Source organism: Oreochromis niloticus, linkage group LG17 (genome assembly GCF_001858045.2).
Source record: "Oreochromis niloticus isolate F11D_XX linkage group LG17, O_niloticus_UMD_NMBU, whole genome shotgun sequence".
Classification (NCBI taxonomy): domain Eukaryota; kingdom Metazoa; phylum Chordata; class Actinopteri; order Cichliformes; family Cichlidae; genus Oreochromis; species Oreochromis niloticus.
This window is the reverse complement of record NC_031981.2, coordinates 12,225,349-12,246,033: the sequence shown is the minus strand read 5'-3', so window position 1 is coordinate 12,246,033 and position 20,685 is coordinate 12,225,349. Positions and strand designations below refer to the sequence as shown.

At 41.7% G+C, this 20,685-nt stretch overlaps 1 protein-coding gene across 5 annotated transcripts; it reads left to right on the top strand.

Moving 5' to 3' along the window:
- Positions 1-114: 114 nt before the first annotated feature.
- mettl25 (methyltransferase like 25) lies at positions 115-16,886 on the top strand. 5 transcript variants are annotated; one of them, XM_005451625.4, is made up of 13 exons: positions 115-463; positions 960-1,139; positions 1,285-1,391; positions 1,516-2,100; positions 2,415-2,562; positions 5,728-5,822; positions 7,859-7,888; positions 8,441-8,514; positions 11,122-11,215; positions 12,168-12,242; positions 12,673-12,744; positions 15,578-15,690; positions 16,227-16,886. In XM_005451625.4, exons 1-12 carry the CDS (start codon positions 247-249, stop codon positions 15,647-15,649), a joined length of 1,749 nt encoding a protein of 582 aa, XP_005451682.1. In that variant the 5' UTR covers positions 115-246; the 3' UTR covers positions 15,650-15,690; positions 16,227-16,886. The 5 variants fall into 5 exon arrangements, 4 of the variants coding, with proteins under 4 accessions (XP_005451682.1, XP_025755547.1, XP_005451681.1 ...); XR_266128.4 differs by lacking the exon at positions 16,227-16,886 and adding an exon at positions 13,390-13,534 and having other exon boundaries at positions 118-463; positions 15,578-15,687; XM_025899762.1 differs by lacking the exons at positions 15,578-15,690; positions 16,227-16,886 and adding an exon at positions 13,390-15,559 and having other exon boundaries at positions 118-463.
- Positions 16,887-20,685: the final 3,799 nt, after the last annotated feature.

The following is a 20,685-nucleotide window of genomic DNA, read 5'->3' as shown; positions in this document are numbered from 1 at the left end:
AAATTCTTCTTATCGGTCTTCGAAGTACTGTATTTTGATTTTTGATGAAGTGTAAACACCCTGTTACACCCTGTAAACTAGCCTTGTATGTATGTAAAGCTTATATTATTGAAAAATAAAAATAAAAAGCAGATCAGTAAATTCATCGAACCGTTTTATTCTACTGCTAATGTCTAGGCGTACACCAGAAGTGGGACGTTTGCGTGCTTGCCCAGCTCCTCTTCGTAGAGCCTTTTATTAATTACCATGAAACCCTCCTCATGCAGCCTCACTGAAATTCAGCAACAGATAGATGAAGTCATTCGGTTTCTATCTATAACTCTTAATATTGCTAATGCCCACACCGTGGAGTTTTACACTCACGACGTGTGGAAACGGTTCGTGGCCGTATCACCGGAGGACGTTCTGTCAGCTGTAGGTTCCGGTAACGACCAGCAGAGGGAGCCACAGCACAGGCGGAGTGGTAAGCTAGTTCAGCCCAAACAAGAGAGCGAAGGGCTTTTATTTTATATTATTTTATTTTATTGTCTAATATGGAAGCTTGTTTCCTGAAAAAAATGGCTGAGAGATTCAGACCTAATTTCTTAAAAATTTTGAGATAACAACCCAAAGTTTGACTTATGGATGACAAAAAACAAAAACAAAATAAACTTTTCTGAGTTTTGGAAATATTCTTCAATGTTTAGGAACAAGTAATAATCAGCCCAAATGTGTATGGATTATAGCATCTGGAAAGGGACTGCAGACGTTCTGGACCAAAATCTATTTTAGTTATAACTTATAAAAGTTTTGATCCCCAGTATTTACAATTTTATATAAATTACCAAGGCATAAAAGCAAAACTATTAGCTTTTATACCTTATTCCTTATATGACTACATGGACAGAAACTGTAAATTTTAAAGTATATTCTGTGTGGACTTTATGTTACAGATATCCCATATCTGTCTCCCTAAACAGAGCAGCCCAGCACCACATTTGGGTTTTGCAATGATACAAAGCGACTGGTTGACACCCAGGAACTTGTGCAGGCAGCTAAAGAGCACTCTCTCCCCGGCCTTGGACTCTGCATGAGCCGGGAGAATCTACTGCAGGGCCTCAGGGACACCAGGTCCGAGTCTGGTACTCCAGAGGAAACAGGTAGGGAAGATTGTTTCCCACTGAGAACAGGAAGCAATCCAGGATTGTCCTGTTCAAATCACAATCATAATTTTTGAACCTATGCGATGTAAATTTTAGGGAAACTGACATTTTTTTCCACTGACTCTTTTTTTTTTTAATATAGTGGCTGCTTTTGAGCCAGATGAGTTTATGACTTCTAAGAAATCCCATGAAGTCCAGTCCATGTCTGAGGTGGTGGCCTGCCTGGCTCAGCACTGTGGGGTTAATCAGGTAGGGCAACATTTTCATAGGTACAGGCAATATCCTAAAAGTATATAAAAAAATATGTAAAAACCACTAAACAGCTCTTAACATGTACTGTTTTTGTTTTTTTGTTTTTTAACGTGACATGCAGGTGATAGATGTAGGCTCAGGGAAGGGCTACTTGAGCTCCTTCCTGTCTCTTCAGTATGCCCTTCGGGTGTATGGCATTGACTCCTCTAGCACCAACACCCACGGTGCTCAGGAGAGGAACAGGAAGCTAAAGAAGTTCTCGAAAGCATACCAGAAACACACCAAAGCAGCAAGGACGCAAGCAGAGGCCACACATTCGCCTCAGGAGGAGTTAATAGAAAAAAAAACTGGGCTGAATGGAGACGAAGATGTTTTATCTGGTAATGGGCCAAGAATTCGGTCACAAGAGGAGGAGAGGGTGTTAACAAGCTCATCAGACATCAACCCCGCAGTGGAAGGACATTCAGAGCAAAACCCAGAAACAGATGAGCTCTTCCTGAGTGCTTTATCCGTGGATGTAATACAGCCTGCTTCCCCCAGAGTTCCCCCAAGTCAACTCAGTGCTGAGGAGAGAGAGAGGAGGAAGAGAGAGAACCTGGAGAGGAAAGCTCAGAGCAGGGCCGACAGCACTGGAGCTGTGTTTTCACCTCTCACATCTTACGTTACTGCAGAAACAGAGCTCCGAGACCTCATCAATGAGCTGGAGGTGAGCAAACCCAAAGCCAAAAGTAAATGTTTAATAATATATGTAAAAAAAAAAAAAAAAAAGCTTCATATATATTCAGCCAGCTGTAGAGCATAGTAGCAAAGCTTGATTCCCATAGCAACTCCTAGAATTACAAGTGTGTCACAGCAGCTGGAGTTTGCATTACTGGAGTGAGTCTGGGGTGTGACTGCGGTGCCAAATCTGCAGCGCGTCATCATCAATAAATTTTACCATCGATCTCTACTACTCCCCCTCCTTGCTTCCACCTCCTTTTCTGTTCTCTCCCATCTCTGTGTGATTTCTCCAAACCCCAGGATGCAGTCATGGTTGGCCTGCACACTTGTGGCGACTTGGCTCCCAGCACGCTGAGGATGTTTGTGGCTAAACCGGAGCTAGCCGCAGTCTGCAGTGTGGGCTGCTGCTATCACCTGCTGTCTGAGGAGTTTGACCCTGCCGGACAGGGTAAACAAACACATACACACACACACACACAATTAGAGGTGTAAATCGCTTCCAGGAGTCGGGAGGTGTGTTTCTATCTGTCTCTGTTTGAGCTGAAAAACTGTAACTGTACACACGAACACACACACAGTCTGTGGTTTCTCATGTGCTGTTTATGTCTATTTCTCTCTCTCTCTCCTTATTTTCACTGACACTTCTCCCATAGTCCAATCTCAGACACCTGCACTTCATCAATCTGCTCTTATCAGAAATGTAATATTATATTCCCACAAAGAGTCACATAAACACTTAAACCGAGCCTCCACAACATTAAAACCACCTGCCAGATATTGTGTTGGTCCCGCTTGTGAGCACTGACCTGCAGACACAGATCGGTGATGTTCTGCGGTGTCTGTCACCAGGGCTTTGGCAGCTGAGTCTTTGGGCCCTGTGGGCTGTGGGGTGGAGCCTGCTTAGATCGAGCCTTGAATCTTTCAAGTCCCAGTCAGTGCCATGGTGCTGGATTCAGTCCTGTAAGGTTCAGTGTGAACCACTATAGTCAGAGAAGGACTATCATCTGTATTTTTCCCATGTAGACATCTTTAGGGTTTACAGAGAATGGTCAGAGCAATAGAAATTATCCAATGAGCAGCAGCTGGCTGGGCAAAAATGATTTGTCAGGGGAGAATGGCCAGGTTGTTTTGGGCTGATAGAAAAATCACTAAAATAGCCACTCGTAAAAACCAAAGTATGCAGAAGAGCATCTCTAAACATACAACAAGTCAAACCTTGAGGCAGATGGGCTACAGCAGCAGAAGACCACATCACGTGGCAATCTTGTCAGCTAAGAACAGGAAACTGATGCTACAGTTCATACGGTTTAACGGAAATTAGACAATAGAAGGGCAGAAAAATATTCCGTGGTGATCCAAAACATACTCACATGGTGGGAAGGGCAGCAGCAAAACCACCTGTAGAGAATAGCGCAGGCATCAGTGATAACAGATATGACACTGATTAAACCTGGCGTAGGCTAGAGAGAGAGAGCTGGGGTGGAGGAGAGTTGCACGACAGCTTGCACCTTTGCAGCAACTGTAGGTAGACTCAGTCAGGTTGAATGGTGTGCTTTATATGAGATTTGCAGATTGGATCCAAGAGTCCTCCATATCATGTCTGAGCTAGCTATTTATTTATTTTTCCATGGCTGGGACATGCCCAGCCACACTGCAATGTTGTGGCTGATTAGTGCATATTCCTACTTTTTAGTAAACAAGTCCAATATTCCACTGAGAATTCTGAGACTCGGCCTAGTTACCCTTCTGGAGATTGAGTTAAGCTCTGACGCCTACTGTTACAGTCATTAGACTGGATTTATGGATTTAAAATGGCTGTTGAAGGCTGCTGAAAATGAGAATATTTGACCCTTATATTTAAAAACAGAATCTATTGGAAAGAATTGATTCTGCAGCCAGCGTGAAGTAATTTGTGTTTACGGTGTCGTAGTTAGCCCCGAGTTTCACACCGAGGAGGCTGTTTATCATTGTCTGCTGCTGCCCTAACTTGACGGCAACGCAGGTGCCAGAATGCAGACTGATATCATCCCTGTTTCATATATTCCTCCACTCCAAAGTTTATGAGGTATGAAATTGTCTACATGTGTCCTCGTGCTTTGTCTGTAGCCTCTGCACGTCTGCAGGAAAAGAGGCCTCGCTGCAGTCGATGCAGTACCACGTCATCTCTTGTTAACAGCGCGACCCTCGACACTCGAGAGCGGAAAATGCTATCATGACAGCTGATTGAAAACACTCCTTTCCACACTTGTTTCTCGATCATTTAAGGAAGGGAACAAAGGCCTTCGCTCACACACGCACACAGTTTCACTCCCCTGTTGGCCTTACAGTGCAGTCTGGGCTGCAGGCCAGCGCCTGTGGTGGCCTGCCTCAGCCCAAAAAAGGATCCAAAGGCCTGAAAGCTTTCTCGTTAGAGAAGGACGTTATACATTTATGTGATCAGCTCATTTAGAATTCAAGGAATTCCTGAAGTGCAGCATCCACATCTAGTACTGTAAACTTTCTATATACTCACAACAGCAAAAACAATTCCAAGACGAGTACAGATTTTGAGTGTACATGTCCGGTCGCACAGTAGAATATCAAAAATATTTATCTGACTTTCAGTGAATTTACATGGCCACTTCAGAAAGAACTCTGTGACCAACACAAGCAAAGCTACTATAAACAGCTCTGTGCACATACTGTACTGAAATCCACCCTTCAGATGTCACAAAGCCTCGTCCACTTCAGTTGCTTCTAAGGGCCTGTGTTGGCGGCCATGTGCCGGGCAGACGTGAAGCTAACCTGACTGCTAATATGCCCCCGTGTCCAGAGCAGTTTGTGAAAGCCTGACCATCCACAGCTGCACATGTTATTAGTGCTTCCTTTGACTGTACTCCCACTGGATTCGCTGTGCCTTGGCCTCAGTCTTCCAACCTTTTTAAAGGGACATGAAAAGGATGGCATGCTGTCAGCACTCGCCACCCTCCCACTGGGAATCAGGGTTTTTGAGTACTAAGAACTCCTGCGGTTAGAAAAATGGGGCTCACATTGCTATTTTTCCACACAATAATTAGAGGTTAGCCGTACTGACTATTTAGGGGGTAACATATGAATTTGCTTGCATTAAAAGAGAAGTTTGAAGTTCGTTTGGGTGATTTCCTGCTGAGAGTTAGACTAGCTTAGCACAAAATGATTAGAAATTAGGAGGCTAATGCTTTTGAGTCCTCAAAGGTAACGAAACACATCTATCAGCATCTATAAAGCTAAATAATTAACACTAGGTGAAATTTGCTAAACAGTACAAAACCTCAGGATCGAATCAATGTTATTTTTAGGCTAGGCTAGGCTTGCTTTCCCCAAGGTTTATCTTTTGTGCTAAGCTAAGCTAAATTCCTGGTGGCTGTGTCTTCGGATTTAATTTAACGGTGACTAATAGGTCATTTGAATCCACTCCTCTGGGATGTTCTAAGGCAATCACTGCAAAAAAACAACAACAAAAAAGTTCGGTACTTTTGCTATCTTGATGTTTCTCTTGCAAATATTTGAAATAGATGAAAACAGCATGAAAAATCCCACTGGTCAGCTAAACTGATTAATCAGTTGACTCATATTCCTGTGTGTCCTCTCACAGAGTGTTTACAGAGTGTGTGTGGTTTCCCTCTGAGTCAGTACCTCCGTGACCAATCCTGCTTTTGTGGCAGAAATGCCAGGATGTCAGCATGTTTGGTAAGTTTCTCATGTGTTTTTTTTTTTTTCTTTTTTCATGGCTGCCTGCAAAAAGCCCCCCAAACAAACAAAAAAACTATTAGCTGACGGTAAAACTTTACACTGATGAACTCAAGAGTCTGACCATCAATGGATGAATCACATACTGTTCACGTTCTCATAACCTTGGTGCATACCGAGGTCTGGTGGATGCAGTCGACTGTATTTGTACAGTCTCTTCCAGTGTATATAATTTTGCTTCTGTACCCAACCACAGTGGATTTGAAATGAAGCAGTGAAGCTGTGATTGAAGTGCAGACCTGCAGCTTTATTACAAGCGGTTTAAAAAACGTTGCATGGCAAATTACACCCATTTGTTATAAAGCCTTTCCATTTTCACAGGCTCAGAAGAAACTAACCCCCCCACCACCACACACACATTCACTTGAACAGCATGCTCGGATGCATTGAGGTCACTTGTCTGAATTGGATATTTAGGAACATTACATTTGTTCGCCTTACAAATCTCTGGGGCTGCTTGCACAGCATCATCCATCGTGGCCCTATTTTTATGCTGCAGATCTGAGCACCTTGGCCGGGAGTCCATTGATTAGCCACTTATTAATCGTCACACAGTTGCTTAAAGACAGGCTCCCCAAGGATTATAGATAGAAGCCAGAAATCTTCCCGTATTAAGGTCATGTCTCTGTCCTCTGTGACCAGTCCAGATATCTGTTCGTAGAGAAAACATCATCAGTTTGCACCAGTTGCCCAGATCCTACATCCACCAACGCATCACTGCGGTTTTGACAGACACTTTGGTATTTTTTGTGTCAGTGGTTTCCCAATAGTATGAGGCAAGTCCGGGTGTGCCCTGGTCCAGGTGTGCTTTGGTATTTTTGTACAACCATTGCATTGTTATTGCAAAAATATAACTGTTCTATGTGCAGTATAAGGGTTCGTTTCAGAATCAGAAGCCAAACAACTCTTCTGAAAGAAACTTGGCCTACGTTAAAAGAGCACTGGATTCATACCAAAGGCTGACAAGTTAACAGAGGCAAAGTATTATTGAGTGGTGACAACTTTGCAAGAAATTACAAATGGCACGGGCTGTCAAAGAGTGTTATTCTGAAAAGAAAAAGGGAGAACACTTTGGGTGACAAAGATTGTTTTGCATAGATACTCCGTAGTTGTGTCTTGCTCGCAAAGAGTTTGAAAACGAATACTTTGGACCATCAGCCCTTTCATTCTGGCCCAAGGTAAAAGTTTTTTTCTTCACCAAGGCAATACCAAGAATTCTTCAATCATCAAGAAATTTCTTGCCTTCCTTGGGTAAATGTCTCTGTTATCCACGTTGCTGAACTTTCTGGTGCATCCCTTCTTTCCAAGAACCTGCAAAATTGAACTGGCAACCCAAGAGTTTCCACTATCTTTCCAATAGATCTCTTTTGTTTTTCACCATAACGATGGCATTCTTCATGTGCGCTGACACATCTTTCCATGTCTGTAATATTGAGAGTTCCCATGAGCAGCTACCAAATTCAACTTCAATATGTGGTGTTTTACAGAAGCAAAAATGCAAAAATTGTACCACTGTTCAAATACTTATGTACCTAATATACTAGACCAGGGGTGGGGGAACTCCAGGCCTAAAGGGCCGGTGTCCTGTAGGTTTTAGATGTGTCCTTGATCCAAGACAGCTGATTTATATGGCTAAATGACCTCCTCAACCTGTCTCGAAGTTCTCCAGAGGCCTGGTAATGAACTAATCATTTGATTCAGGTGTGTTGACCCAGGGTGACATATAAAACCTGCAGGACACCGGCCGTTGAAGCCTGGAGTTCCCCACCCCTATACTAGATAAGTCTTGTAGAGTCCATCTGCTGTTCTGGCAGCACACAAAGGACCAAGACTATATTAGACAAGGGTGATCATAATGTTTTGGCTCATTAGTATAAGCAGAGCATCAGAAATGTTTTTTTTTTTCTTTGCTCCTACAGCTCACTTTTTTTCCAGGAAAGTCTTTGTCTTAACACTTTCCCATTTATCTCAAACAGGCACTGGAAAGAGTTGCACTTGGCCAAGGGGTAAGTAAGGCGTGCATACTAACTGTAATCAATATCATAGACAAATAGCCATCATTGCAAAAGAATGGAAGCTCTTTCTGTAAACTGTCATTACGCTCATCAAAACAAATACATCAAATGATTTCAAATCACAAGTACAGGCTTTCACAATCACCCAGCACCATATTATCTTCATTGCTGATCTCCGGCATGCATTCAAACAATCAGCCCATTAATTCTGCTATTGTTTTAAGTCTGTGATTGACTACAGTGTATTTATTTGAAATGCAGAGCTTGGAGGCTCCAGGCCAAAGCTGATACATGACACCCGCTGCCATTAATATGGAATGTTTATAAATATTAATGCAATCATGGAAAGATTGATTACTGACTGGAACAGAGCTCTGAATCCAAAAACAGGCTTGATTGCTTGCTAGTGTTGCACTAAGTTTGCAAAGTGTCAGAAATATTCATCGGCCATTTGTACACGTTTGGTGAAGGAAAAAAAGAAGTTTTTCACTATAAAAGCTGAGTTATGTTAATTCAAATAAACAGCTTTGTCCTTCCCTGCAGATTCAGATGGAATCTCTGTTCTACCGAGCAGTCCTTCATGTTATTCTGAGGGACCACTACAGCTCCTATAAAAGGTAATCTACAGGAATTCACATCTGGACCAGCGGATTTCTAGTGGAGTATGAGAAATGAGGGCAAATGCATGTAATTTTTTAAGACCTTTTTTTTCCTTCCCCCGTCAGTGTGTACAGTATCAACTGTGTTTGGTTAGAATGAGTTAGAACAGAACAGGTGTCAAGCTTTGATAGCAGTCCAAAGGTTTTGTTTTATTTGTTGTGAACCAGAAATGAAAGGTTTCTCTCTCTGGCTTGTTTAGGTTACAAATGACCCAAGACTTGCCAGCAAAAGCCATATGTACTCGATTCCTGGTCAGATTTGGGTGTATTGTTGTATCAGGCCTAATGAATAATAGACTTGAGGGTTCAAATAAGCTTGAAGTTTACATATAGATCAGTTAGTGGACGGAAAATGAACTGACAGGAATCTGTCTTTTGTTTCCAAGCAGGTAACCTATGGGAATGCTAGCGGCTAGAGCACAGCTACAAATGTTTTGTTCTGAAAATGTTCAAAGATCATTACCCTTCAGTGTTATAGTGATGTTTTCAGTACAGGAAACATTATATAAAGATTTGATTAAACCAGTTTCCTGATCTTGCAGGTATTATTTGCCAAAAAATAGGAACATTCCCTACTATATGCAGCGTGACCCCACGTAGGACAATGCTGCTTTAATCTAAATGCTAACGTAAGCTATGTTATATGTTCATACTGTCTGCGCTAACACATAACATAGCTGGAAACATTCCTCGGAGATTTTGGCCCATGTTGACACGATGGTGTCACACAGTTGCTCCAAATTTGTCAGGAGGCAATTTTAGTAGAGTTTATGAACTCAAAGTTGTATTCAAAAAACAGTTTAAGATGATTTGAACTTTATGATATGGCATATTATCCTGCTGTAAGCAGCCATCAGAAAGCAGGTATACTGTGGACACGGTCAGCAACAATACGCAGCTAGGCTTAGGTATTTAAATGATGCTTAGTTGGCAATAAGAGACCCAAAGAGTGCCAAGAACGTATCCCCCACACCATTTACACCAATGCCAGACTGAACTGCTGACACGAAGGAGGATGGATCCATGCTTTCATGTTGTTTACACTAAATTCTGACCTCACCGTTCAAATATCACAGCAGCAATTGAGACTCATCAGACCAGCCAATGTTTTCCCAGTAGCTCATGTGCTGCAAAGTTTGATGTGTTGGTATGCTCGTCTGCATACCTTGGTAGTAATTAGCTGGGTTATTGTTACCCAAAAGCAGCCTGGCCATTCTGTTCTGAGGTCTGGCATCAACTACATCTTCACCCAGGGAACTGCTGCTCACTGGATATTTTTCCTTTTTTCAGACCATTCTCTGTAAACCCTAGAGATGGTTGTGTGGGAAAATCCCAGCTCAGAGGAGGTCATCACCACGCTGTGTTCAAAGTCCCTAAAATCACCTTTCTTCCCCATTATGATGCTCGGTTTAAACTTCAACCTAAAGTCCTTGAATAATTACCTTGTTTGATTGATTAGATATTTGCGTTAAAGAGCATTTGAACGGGTGTACTTAATAAATTGTCCAAGAGTAAATACTGTTTACCATGCTTATCATCTTAATATACAGAGTTAGCATTGTAGTTACTATTAGCACTAAACACAACAGTAGTTGGTCAAAAATGGCAATTAAAGTGATGATGGGACTCTAATGCTAATGCAATCAAAGTCATTCCAATTCATACTGATGGGAAGGTGAATGTACCAAATTTCACAGCAGCCCATTAAATAGTCTAAAAAAGCCAGTAAAATCATTAAAATTTGTCCTCTGAGAATCATGGTTGTTTCTATAAAACTTCAGCTGCTTTTAGTTATTTCTCTTTGGACCAAAGTGGTGCCGAGACTAACTGGTGGACATACATGCCATAACTGACTTACTTAGATCCACAAAACTACTAGGAATAAAAAGGTGAGCCATTGCCTGGAGAGAATTTAAATAAAGGTACCAAAATATGGGCACATATATGAGAAGGCAGCGTCATAACGCACACAGAAACATGTTTAGACTGGCAGTGGTTCTTGATTATGCATTTTAAGTTTAACTCCACATCACCTTTTTTCTTTGTGAATTTTCTGGTGTTTGTTGTGGATTCTTGTTATTTTAATGAACATTTGTACATTTCCTACATTACTAGAAAAACTGTAAAAAGTAGAAATTCTTAACATCATCTGGTAGCAATTAAGGCAGAATATGCAGGCATCCTTCAGGCTTCAGTTTATCCTTAATTCACCTTGCTATCCAAAGAGTAGCTGCTGCTTTACACCCCAGCCCATTCTCACTCCCTTCCCCATACTGTAAGGCCTTTCAGCCAGTGTGGTGCACATCTTTAGTGACTGATTATATCTGCCCGACGAAACCAAACAATAGAAGGAAATGCTGCAGACCTCAGTTTACCCTTATCAAAATATTATCACTCCAGACACCATCAAAGAGAACCTGCCTGCTGACCTTTGACCTTCATCAGATCAGCATTGAATACCCATTAGTTTTCCCCAAACAGCACCTATTCATCATCGTTTAAACCTTTTGAAACATTTGCTGAGTTGTGAATGCGTCACTGAGCAGAAACATGTTTGTTCCACAGTGAAAAGCGAGTTGGGAATGTTTACTCCAAGGCAAAGTCATTTGTGGACTACGTTCGGCGAGCGCTGCGCAGACTGGAACTGGATGAATCAAAGGTCGGGAGAAGAATATTACACTCATCTTTACACCTTCCACAAACACACAAGAAAAGAAATAAACACACTGTCCTTCTGCATTTTCAGCTCCAGATTTAGGTTAGAGCTAGACTCAGTAAGCGGACCATTTCCAGTCCATATTTTTATTCACCTCAAACAGAGGAGCTTTGCATAATTCACAATTCAAAATTATTTGTTTTATAATGACCCTTGTTGTAGTCCCCCAAGTTCATTCTCAGCTGTTTAAGCTCCTCTCTCTTTAAGGCCACCCTCCCTTTAATCCAGCTGTTCTTCTGATTGGCTGCATGGGGCCAGTCCCAACCAGCCAATCAGCAGGTGGATGGGCCCAGATGTTTTGACATCTTACAGAGCCATAAATACAAAAAAAGACTGTCTGACAGTGGAACAATACTTCTGCACCTACTGCACTGTGACCCAATGTGCAGCTCCCTAGGAATCTAACTACACGTCACACTCAGTGCGGCCTCCACAGATATAAATGCTAGCAACAGCGTTAGCCACTTGTGAAGCCGACATCATAGGCTGCGAGTAGATGAGGCCTGAGCTTTTGCCTTTCAGGGATTACTTTCACATATGCTGACCTCATTATTTGAAAATTTGAGCAACAATCATTCTAACAGCATGTATGTGACAGGATATAACTAAAACCCTAACAGGTTGATTTAGGTTAACAATAGATGGTGTAGTATAGTATACTATAGGATCTTTCAGGGCACCAGGCTGTTGAGAAGTCTGCCATCTGGTTGCTCTGGGTAACAGTGGGCGATGGCGCGCTTCTGTCTGTCCCATGTTTCTCACAGCTCTTTAAAAGCATATGCTATTTTCTTTCACTTGTCCCATTTCACATCTCCCTCACAGCTTGCTTCCAACTTCTTTTTTTGTCATTCTCCTCTATTTTACTTGCATACATAACACGTCACTCTCTCTTTAGCTCTCTGACAGTGACATCCAGGATTACCACAACACATACAGAGTGCGAATGGATGAGATGCATGCTTTTAACATGGTAAGTCTTCCATACATTTTGGTTCACTCCCTGCCGAGCATCCTAGTATTTAATTCCCACCTTCGACTCCAACAACATGTTTAAACCCTTTTTTGTGTAAAAACCTTTTCAATCCTGTTTAAAAAAAAAAAAAAAAAAAAAATTACAGACCATTAAGTGAGGTCATTGTATTCTACGGGGAAATAATGAGAGAGTGATTGCTCTGAACGAGAAGAAAACCAGCCACTTTTTTCCCTCTTCTTTTCTGAGGCCACTAATTGTGATGTCAGCCAGCATACCAGTTTTCTTTCATGACACAAACCAGTAAAATAGGTTTTGGGGAATTGCGGAACTACTTGGAAGACACAACTTTTGCACATGTATCAAATGGAGTAAAAAAAAAAAAAAGATATACACATGTGCTTTCTCTCATGTCGGCCTCTTTCTACAGCTGAAGGTGACCCTTGCTCCCTGTATTGAAGGTCTGATTCTCCTCGATCGCCTCTGCTATCTGAAAGAACAGGTAAAAAAGAAACCTTTGGTTTCATCAAAATGTCAAATCCTGCTTAAATGAATTCAGCTCCGATGGTGCTTTAGAACATTCACGGCACAGCTTTGGAGGCTTTTTCCAATTTTCTGTCTGGGCTCATCTTTATGATTCGCTTGTTCAGCTTGTTGATTGGGATATGAAATATACTTCCCAGATGATGAAAGTGAACACACAGAAATGTCAGCTGAAATCTGGAAACCTCTCTTTGTTACTGACAGTAACATAGGTGTCGGCTAAATTGAAGCCAGTCTGCAATTTATCGTCTCGTGCTCCGGCAGCCAAACACAACACGCTAATCTTTGGTCTGAGTCATAACGATGAGATGCGTATGATCGGAAAGCTTTGAAGTTCTGATTATGCGAGATTATATGTCAGATGAACCTCCTTAAATGAGAAGGGGGGGACGTAATCAAGCTATGTAACATCAAGTGCACTGGTCAGCGTTTGGGAGATCTCCCTTGAGGTCAAGCAGAGGAAGAGGGGAAAATAGGAGATGATGGATGGATGTTAATGTGATCCATGCGGTGATAAGTGTGCAGAAGCACGTTCAGCCTTAAACAATCATGTAAGCACACAAAGATCAGGTGTTGAATTGATGTGTTTTCACTGAATTTGCAGGGCCTGGTGGTAGAACAGTGATGCACATATTTCAGTAAGGAGAGATCATCTGGAAGAAGAGAATGAGATTTATTACAAAAAATATGAATATGCAAATTTAGACTCAAATGAGAGGCGACATCATGGAGCAGATTCCCAGATTAAGGTAGGAGATTGGTTGGACCCACAGGAGTCACAGACACTGCTTGTGGAGCAGAGTAAGCAGATGGCTGCTGAGCACTTTTGGATGAGATGCCCTGGAAAACTTGGATGATGTAGAGCTGGGGAGGAGGAGGGTTGCACGACGGACGGCCTGAAAGGGAGACTTTACAGATCACTTTACAGAGGGAATTTAAAGGACTGAACAGGGGCCTGAATAGAGGCTGACTGATCCAGAGAGTGTGGGCAGATAGATTATTTTTGGATAAAAGCAGAAACGGCAACATTTTCATAGAGGTGAGTTTGACAGCGTGGAAAATCGAAATCACACTGGGGCGGTGCAGCCGATTGTGAAGCGGCTGGGTTTAGAATTAGCACCTCCAAGTCTGAGGCCATGGTTCTCAGCCGGAAAAGGGTGAACTGCCCACCCTTTGTTGTGGTGGATTGTTGTCCCAAGTGCAGGAGTTTTAAGTATCTCAGGGGTCTTGTGAGGGAAGAGTGTAGCAGGACATTGACAGATGAATTGGTGTGGCACCGGCAGTCAAGTTTCAAGTTTTATTGCCATGTGCAGATAAACAGTGTAGCCACATTTACCCATAATGAAACTCTTTGGCTCGTGCTCCTCAGCTTTACATGAGCACATGGAAAGTGTGCAGTTATATTAAGAAGAAAATAACAGAAAATAGCAGTAATAATAATGATAAAAGAGAAAAAAGAGGAAAAAAGTAGTAAATATTTAGTGAATTTAAGACAAGTTGGTATTTACAGTTTGTGCAAAACTTGTGCATGAGCATTTAAGTGGCATTTGTTGAAGTGACAGTGTTTAGAGTCCTGTAATTGTAGTGAGTGTGTAATGGTGTGTATAGAATGTCAGCAGTTCAAAAGTCTGATGGCTTGTGGGTAGAAACTGTCTCTGTGTCTGCTAGTGCTGAATGCTCCTGAATCGCCTGCCGGATGGCAGGAGTGTGAAAAGTCTGTGGCTGGGGTCATGCAGAAGCTGTACCGGTCTGTTGTGGTGAAGACGGAGCTGAACATAAAAGAGAAGCTGTTGATTTCCTGGTGACAGTGACAAAAAGGATGAGATAATGGGTACAAGTGGTGGAAATCAGCTTGTTCGCAAGGGTGGAGGGTCTCTCCCTTAGTAATGGGGTGAGGTTTTCAGTCATTTAGAACAACTTTAGAAGCAGAACCAGTTAAGGTGGTACAGGCATCCGACCAAGATGTGTCCTGGAGGTCTCCTATATGTGGTGTTCTGGGCACGTCCTATTGGGAAGACCCAAGAAATCCTGTGTGGACGTGGCCAGGCAGAGGGAGGTCTGGTTGTCTCTTCTTAGACTGCCATCCTAAAACACAGACTCACATAAGCAGCAGAAAATAGTTGGATCGGTCAATGGAAAAAACTGAGAGAGAGAAAAAGAGAGAAGCACAAAGATATTGGCCCATATCACTAGGAAGAATGGAGACAGAACATGAAAGAAGACATCTTTCTGTATTGAACTCACATCAAAAACTTCGATCAGCACAGTGTGTTCTGTGTATTCTGTGTTTCAGTGTAGCCCTGCTGTCCACAATTCTTAATCTGATCCCAGTCACATCAAAATGTGGGTGGAGATCAACAGTTTTAGAAACAAAGTCAAAGGATTGCACTTTTCAGCCAACAACAGCAGCAACAAAGCTCTTGCTTGTGATGGTTTAATGGATGACAGTGTTAATCAGCTGCTCAGTCCCCTGTTTTGCCTAGGGGCTGGTCAGAATTTGAATTTGTCCGTCACTGGTTTGTGACTAAACCTAGCACCACCCACCAGGCCTTCCTGTAAAATCCCCCAGCCACAGGTTTTTAATCCAGATAAAAACTCTAAAGAGTGTTCACGGGTAAAAGTTCATTGTAAAAATACTATTTTAGGGGCGGAATTCCCAAATGCCTCACAGCAAGAGGGTCCAAGATCTGAATCCACTGTCTGGCCGGGGCCTTTCTGTGTGCAGTTTGGATGTTCTCCCTTTGTTTTCATGTATTGGTGTGACTTTGAATGTGAATGGTTGTCCTTGTTAGCCCTGCAGCAAACTGCTGACCTGTTCGGGGTCTCGCCCTAAGTGGAAGCGAATGGTTGGATGGATGACATGATCACTTGATGATGTATGAATCATATCAGAGTTTCAGAAAAGGTGGGTGGGAGTAAGCGACACAGTATGCTTGTTTTATTGGTGTAAATGCTCCCCCTCTGTAGATATGCACTTCTGTCCATAATAGCACAGTCTTATAACTTACAACAGAAATTTTTGAAGACCCCTTGGCTATGAGTTACAAACACCTGCTTTAAGATTTTTAAATGGACTGAGTACAAACATGGTTGTGGGGTGACTGCCTGAGAAATTTCTGAACACACCCTAGTCGGCACTAGATGATGACAGAGAGAGAGAGATTTCCAGCGCGCATACAGCCTCTGGGTTGGCTATAGTTCTACAGCTAAACAGCTTAGCTGCCAAGGAAGACAAACTTGTTTTGCACATAAACATGAGCCCACCTGAGTGAACACTTGCACAGATATTTCTTCTCTGGGGATTCAATAGAGAATTCTTTATAGAGGAAACATCCTTCAGCTGTAATAAAGCCCAAACTGGGAGCAGAATCAAGATTTTTATATCAGCTCTGTTGTGTGTTATTTTTTTTATGGGTGTTTTTTTTCTTCCTTGTATACCAGGAGGACGTGTCATTCTCTGCACTGGTGCAACTGTTTGACCCCCTGTTGTCTCCCAGATGCTATGCTGTCATCGGACTCAAGAATGATGGAAAAAGAACTACAAGCTGAGGAACTCGAACATATGCACATAATACAATGATTCAAGGTTCATGTTTATACATGAACGAAGCAGCAATCACGCTTTGAAAGTGTTTGTATTATGTATGCATTCCCAACTGTTTGTTTTAACTGCAACATTTCATCTAGATTGAATCTTTTTTTAATGTTATCTCTATTTGTGGAACACATGGTGTTACTTTTAAATGAAAAACTATCTGAAATATTTCTACTTCTCTGGTCTTGGCCTTGGGTTCTTCTCAGAGATCAAACCCATGCTCGAAACACCTGGAAAAACTGCCTTTTCTCTTTGATAGCATACTATGTATTGCATCCTTTTAACATGTTTTTAAAGACTGTTTAGGGGGTTTGAAGCACTATGGGGTTTAGAGTAACCAGGGTCCCCTCAGCAGGTCTGGAAACTCCATTTCTAGAACCCCAAACCAGAGGAAGTAGAGGAAAAGACAGGGCATGTGGTGCCCTTGTCTCCAATCTTAATATTTACTTCTGCCTCTGTCTTGGCTATTTAATAAATAATATTCTTTGTACATGTTTGAAAATTAACGTATGTGGGTTTTTTTTGTTTTTTTAGCACATATCTCTTCTTCTGACCTTTCTCTGTAAAACCCGTAAGATGGTTGTGTGTGCAAATTCCAGTAGATCAGCAGTTTCTGAAATATTGTGACCAGCCTGTCTGACACCAGCAATCATACCACATTCAAAATCACTTAAATCACATTTCTTTCTCATTCTGATGCTCAGTTTGAACTTCCGGTCATAAAGACCATGTTTAATTTTTTTTTGTTGCTACAGTGTGATTGGCTGATTAGATATTTGCATTAACGAGCAGTTGAACAGGTGTTCCTAACAAAATGGCCAGGGAGTGTATAGTTAATATGGTTATTATAGGAATAAAACATTAAATTAATGAGAAACCGTTTAGCTACCAGGTTAATGGATGACAGCTTCTTACTATATGAATAAAATATTTAACTGGTTAAAATGTTAAACCTCTGTCAAGTGCAAAACTTGACCATAAATATTGTCAAAATAACCGCTTTTGTAGTGTTAGTTTATCTAACAAGGCTGCAGTTGAATAAATAAAACATAAAAGTGTTTGGAAACAATATTGTCTTCCTAAATAATGAGAATTAGTTCTGTCAAGTTGTATTCCGCTTTGCGCAAAATCCCACCACTGAGCCAGTAATGAGTATGTCAGATGTGTGTGTGAACATTTTCATTAAAGCTAGGTAGTAAATTATGGAGACTGAACAAACGTAGCCTGAAAGTAAGGAAATAGGCCATAGAACACTTTCCCACTGTGCAGCACTGGTGCAAAGCATTTCTTCTGTTTTCTCCCACTGCATCTACTATTTGTCACTGTAGCCACAGCAGCCTGCACATCTGTTGGCAATTCATAGGTCTGTCAACGTTGCCGTGGTGAAGCTGTGTCCTCGAGTGTTATTTTTATCTCTGTAAAGACACATGGCGAGGCTCTCTCTGCTGCGTCTGGACCGTGTTTGGATCCGGCACCGTGCTTCACACTGACAGCCTGCTGTAGTGGCCAAACTGGACTGACACGAATACAAGCAATTCAAGATGTGTACAAAGCTTGTTTAGGATATAAATATTGCCGGGTTTTGTTGCGGCATGTGAGTCACGTCCTCTTGACCTTTCCCATCCTTGACTTCTAGCACGCATGTTTACGCAAATTCAATCACTTTTTCATGTGCCCACAAGGAAGAGGAGGAAAATGACACGATGAAAGGCCTGCATCCGACACAGACACGTGAAAGAAACCAGTTGAAAGCTGTAGTCGGCGCAGTGTAGGTAAACTGCAATTTCCTGACTTTGCAGTTGACAGATGACAGGGAAAGTAATGTTTTAGGGTGCGATGACGGCTTCAGACAGAAATCGTCTCCGAGGAAAATCATTCAAAGCGTTCCCACCTCAGAGTTCTCACTGTAAGGTAGGAATGAGAGGAAGCAGTGAGGAAGCGAGGGGAGTGTGTCAACACATTTGCTTTCAGCTGTGATCACTGTTTCTCACGGTGGTGTTTGGATACAATACAAGCTCCTGCCACCCTCCCTGATTTAAACTAAAGAAAAAATCTCAAGGGCCCACTAACGTAATAAGCACTACTCTGTCCAGTAATATCTCTATTACACAGCAGGTCTGTGTGAATGAATGTAGACTGGAAGAATGCTCTTTCATCCGAGAGGGAAAACAAAGTCTTAGTCAATGAATCCAAAATAATTAAAGGATACAATGTCGAAGGGAAGTGGCAAACTTTATCAGAGATAGCATGACTACTTCAAGTAGTCACTTCTAAAATACCAGATTGCGAATTAAGATTAGGTCTCTTCTGTTATTTTAATATGTTCCATCTAAAGAATTGGTTGTTGTGGTGCTCTCTTTTACCTAAACAGAAACAGGGGACTTTTCAGAGATTGCGTGCCAGTCACAAACCACCTTGTCGCTGCTTATGACGGCAGGCTTGTGGAAATAAAGAGATTCAGCTGGACGTTGCGCTGGAAACACGCGGCTTGTTTTTTATTGTTATCACCTCCAGTCTCTTCAGATACATTCTCTGAAGACACACGTGGACCGAAACGCATTCACCTGTCAGAGATTTATCTGTGGAAGTGTAAACAGGGATGTCAAACTATGTAAATGTTTGAGTCTCCGCTCCAAATAGCGTCGCCGTGAAGAACCACTTAAGAGAGAATGGACAAATGATGTTTTCAGTGTGAAACACAGTCATCACATCCTTTGAAAAACAGTTCTTGTCGTTCTGATTCATATTTTCCATTCATCTTGCCCGCTCCCTTGGAATGGTATCCAGATTAATAGCAAATTAGACTGATTTAAAACATCTGCTAAGTCATGAAAAAATAGAGAAAAAAAAAGAAACGCTGTTACGTGTGGTCAGCAGAAAGTCCAAAGTCAGTGTTACACAATGGTTTGGCTTATATATATTATTAAAGGGCAGTAATGATGCATTCATTTACAGTGACATCCACTTCATTAGGTTCACCAGTTCAACTGATTGTTGCAAGCAAATAAATAATCAGACAATCACATGGTAGTAACTCAGTGCATTAAATGTAACTATCAAAACAACCTGCTGGAGGTCAAACTGCTGATCTACTGGGATTTTCCCACACAATCATCTCTGGAGTTGATGAAGAATACTCAAAAAAGGAGAAATATCCAGTGAAAAGCAGTTCTCTGGGTGGACATATCTTGTTGATGTCAGAGGTGAGAGGAAAATGGCCAGACTAACTCTAATAATTACTCGTTACAACCAAGGTATGCAGAAGAGCCTCTCCGAACTCACAGCACATCAAACCTTGCAGCAGATGGGCTACAGGAGCAGAAGACCACACCAGATACGAGGCCTGTCAGCTAAGAACCTGAAAGTGAGGCAGAAGTTTAACAAAAACATCGTCTGGTCTGCTTTGACATTTGGCTGGTAAGGTCCGAATATGGCGTAAACAACATGAAAATCGTGGATCAAAGCTCAAACCAGCACAAACTGATATACTGAACATAGCAGTGCACTAAAACAGCCTCCACAGTCACCAGATCTTAATCTAATAGAGCACTTTTGGGATGTTGTGCACCAGAAGATTCACATTACGGGTGTGAAACTGATAAATCTGGAGCAACTGCATAATCTTATTGTGTCAAAGTGACCAAAATCTCTGAGGAATGTGTCCAGCACCTTGTTGAACCTGTGCCATAAAGAATAAAGGTACTTTTGGGCTGGATCCCATTAAGACAAAAGGGGGTCCAGCCCAGTGAGGTAGTATCCAACAAAGTGGCTGGTGAGTGTATATACGCTCAAGTATACAGAGTGGCTATGAGCACAGAAGCTCAATCTATGTGCTGTTCAATAAAATACTCTAAGATACTTATACTGTACTACACATGAGTGTTTTCATTCTCCTCACATTAGGGCAACTTTTTTATCTAATAGAGGTTTTATTTTTTTTACAAAAAGAACACAATCCAGTGACATTTTTAACCACTATTCAAGCCAACTTCAGTCAACCATTATCTTGATTTAAAAGTAAATGTCAAATAACAAAACCTCATTAACTTATCCACTTTAATTTACTGCCCAAGCCAAAACAATAATCGTGCTCACACTTATTCAAGACAAAATGATATTTCTGATCTTCCTGAATTAGGATGTGAAGGCTTTTGCGGATGTTCCACAAACCAGGGTGGGTTTGATCTGAGGTTCTGATTTTCGGTTGCCAAGCTTCAATGTTGATATTAATACCACGAGTGTGCTATTTCTGTGAGGCCTGGTCCTTCCAGTTGTGATTATCTTTTTCCTGTGTGATGTTAATCT

Coding starts and splice junctions, on each gene's coding strand:
- mettl25 (XM_005451624.4), top strand. CDS start 247: ATGAAACCCTCCTCATGCAGCCTCACTGAAATTCAGCAACAGATAGAT. Junction 1,140..1,284: donor TGGTACTCCAGAGGAAACAG/GTAGGGAAGATT, acceptor TTTTTAATATAG/TGGCTGCTTTTGAGCCAGAT. Junction 2,563..5,727: donor GTTTGACCCTGCCGGACAGG/GTAAACAAACAC, acceptor GTCCTCTCACAG/AGTGTTTACAGAGTGTGTGT.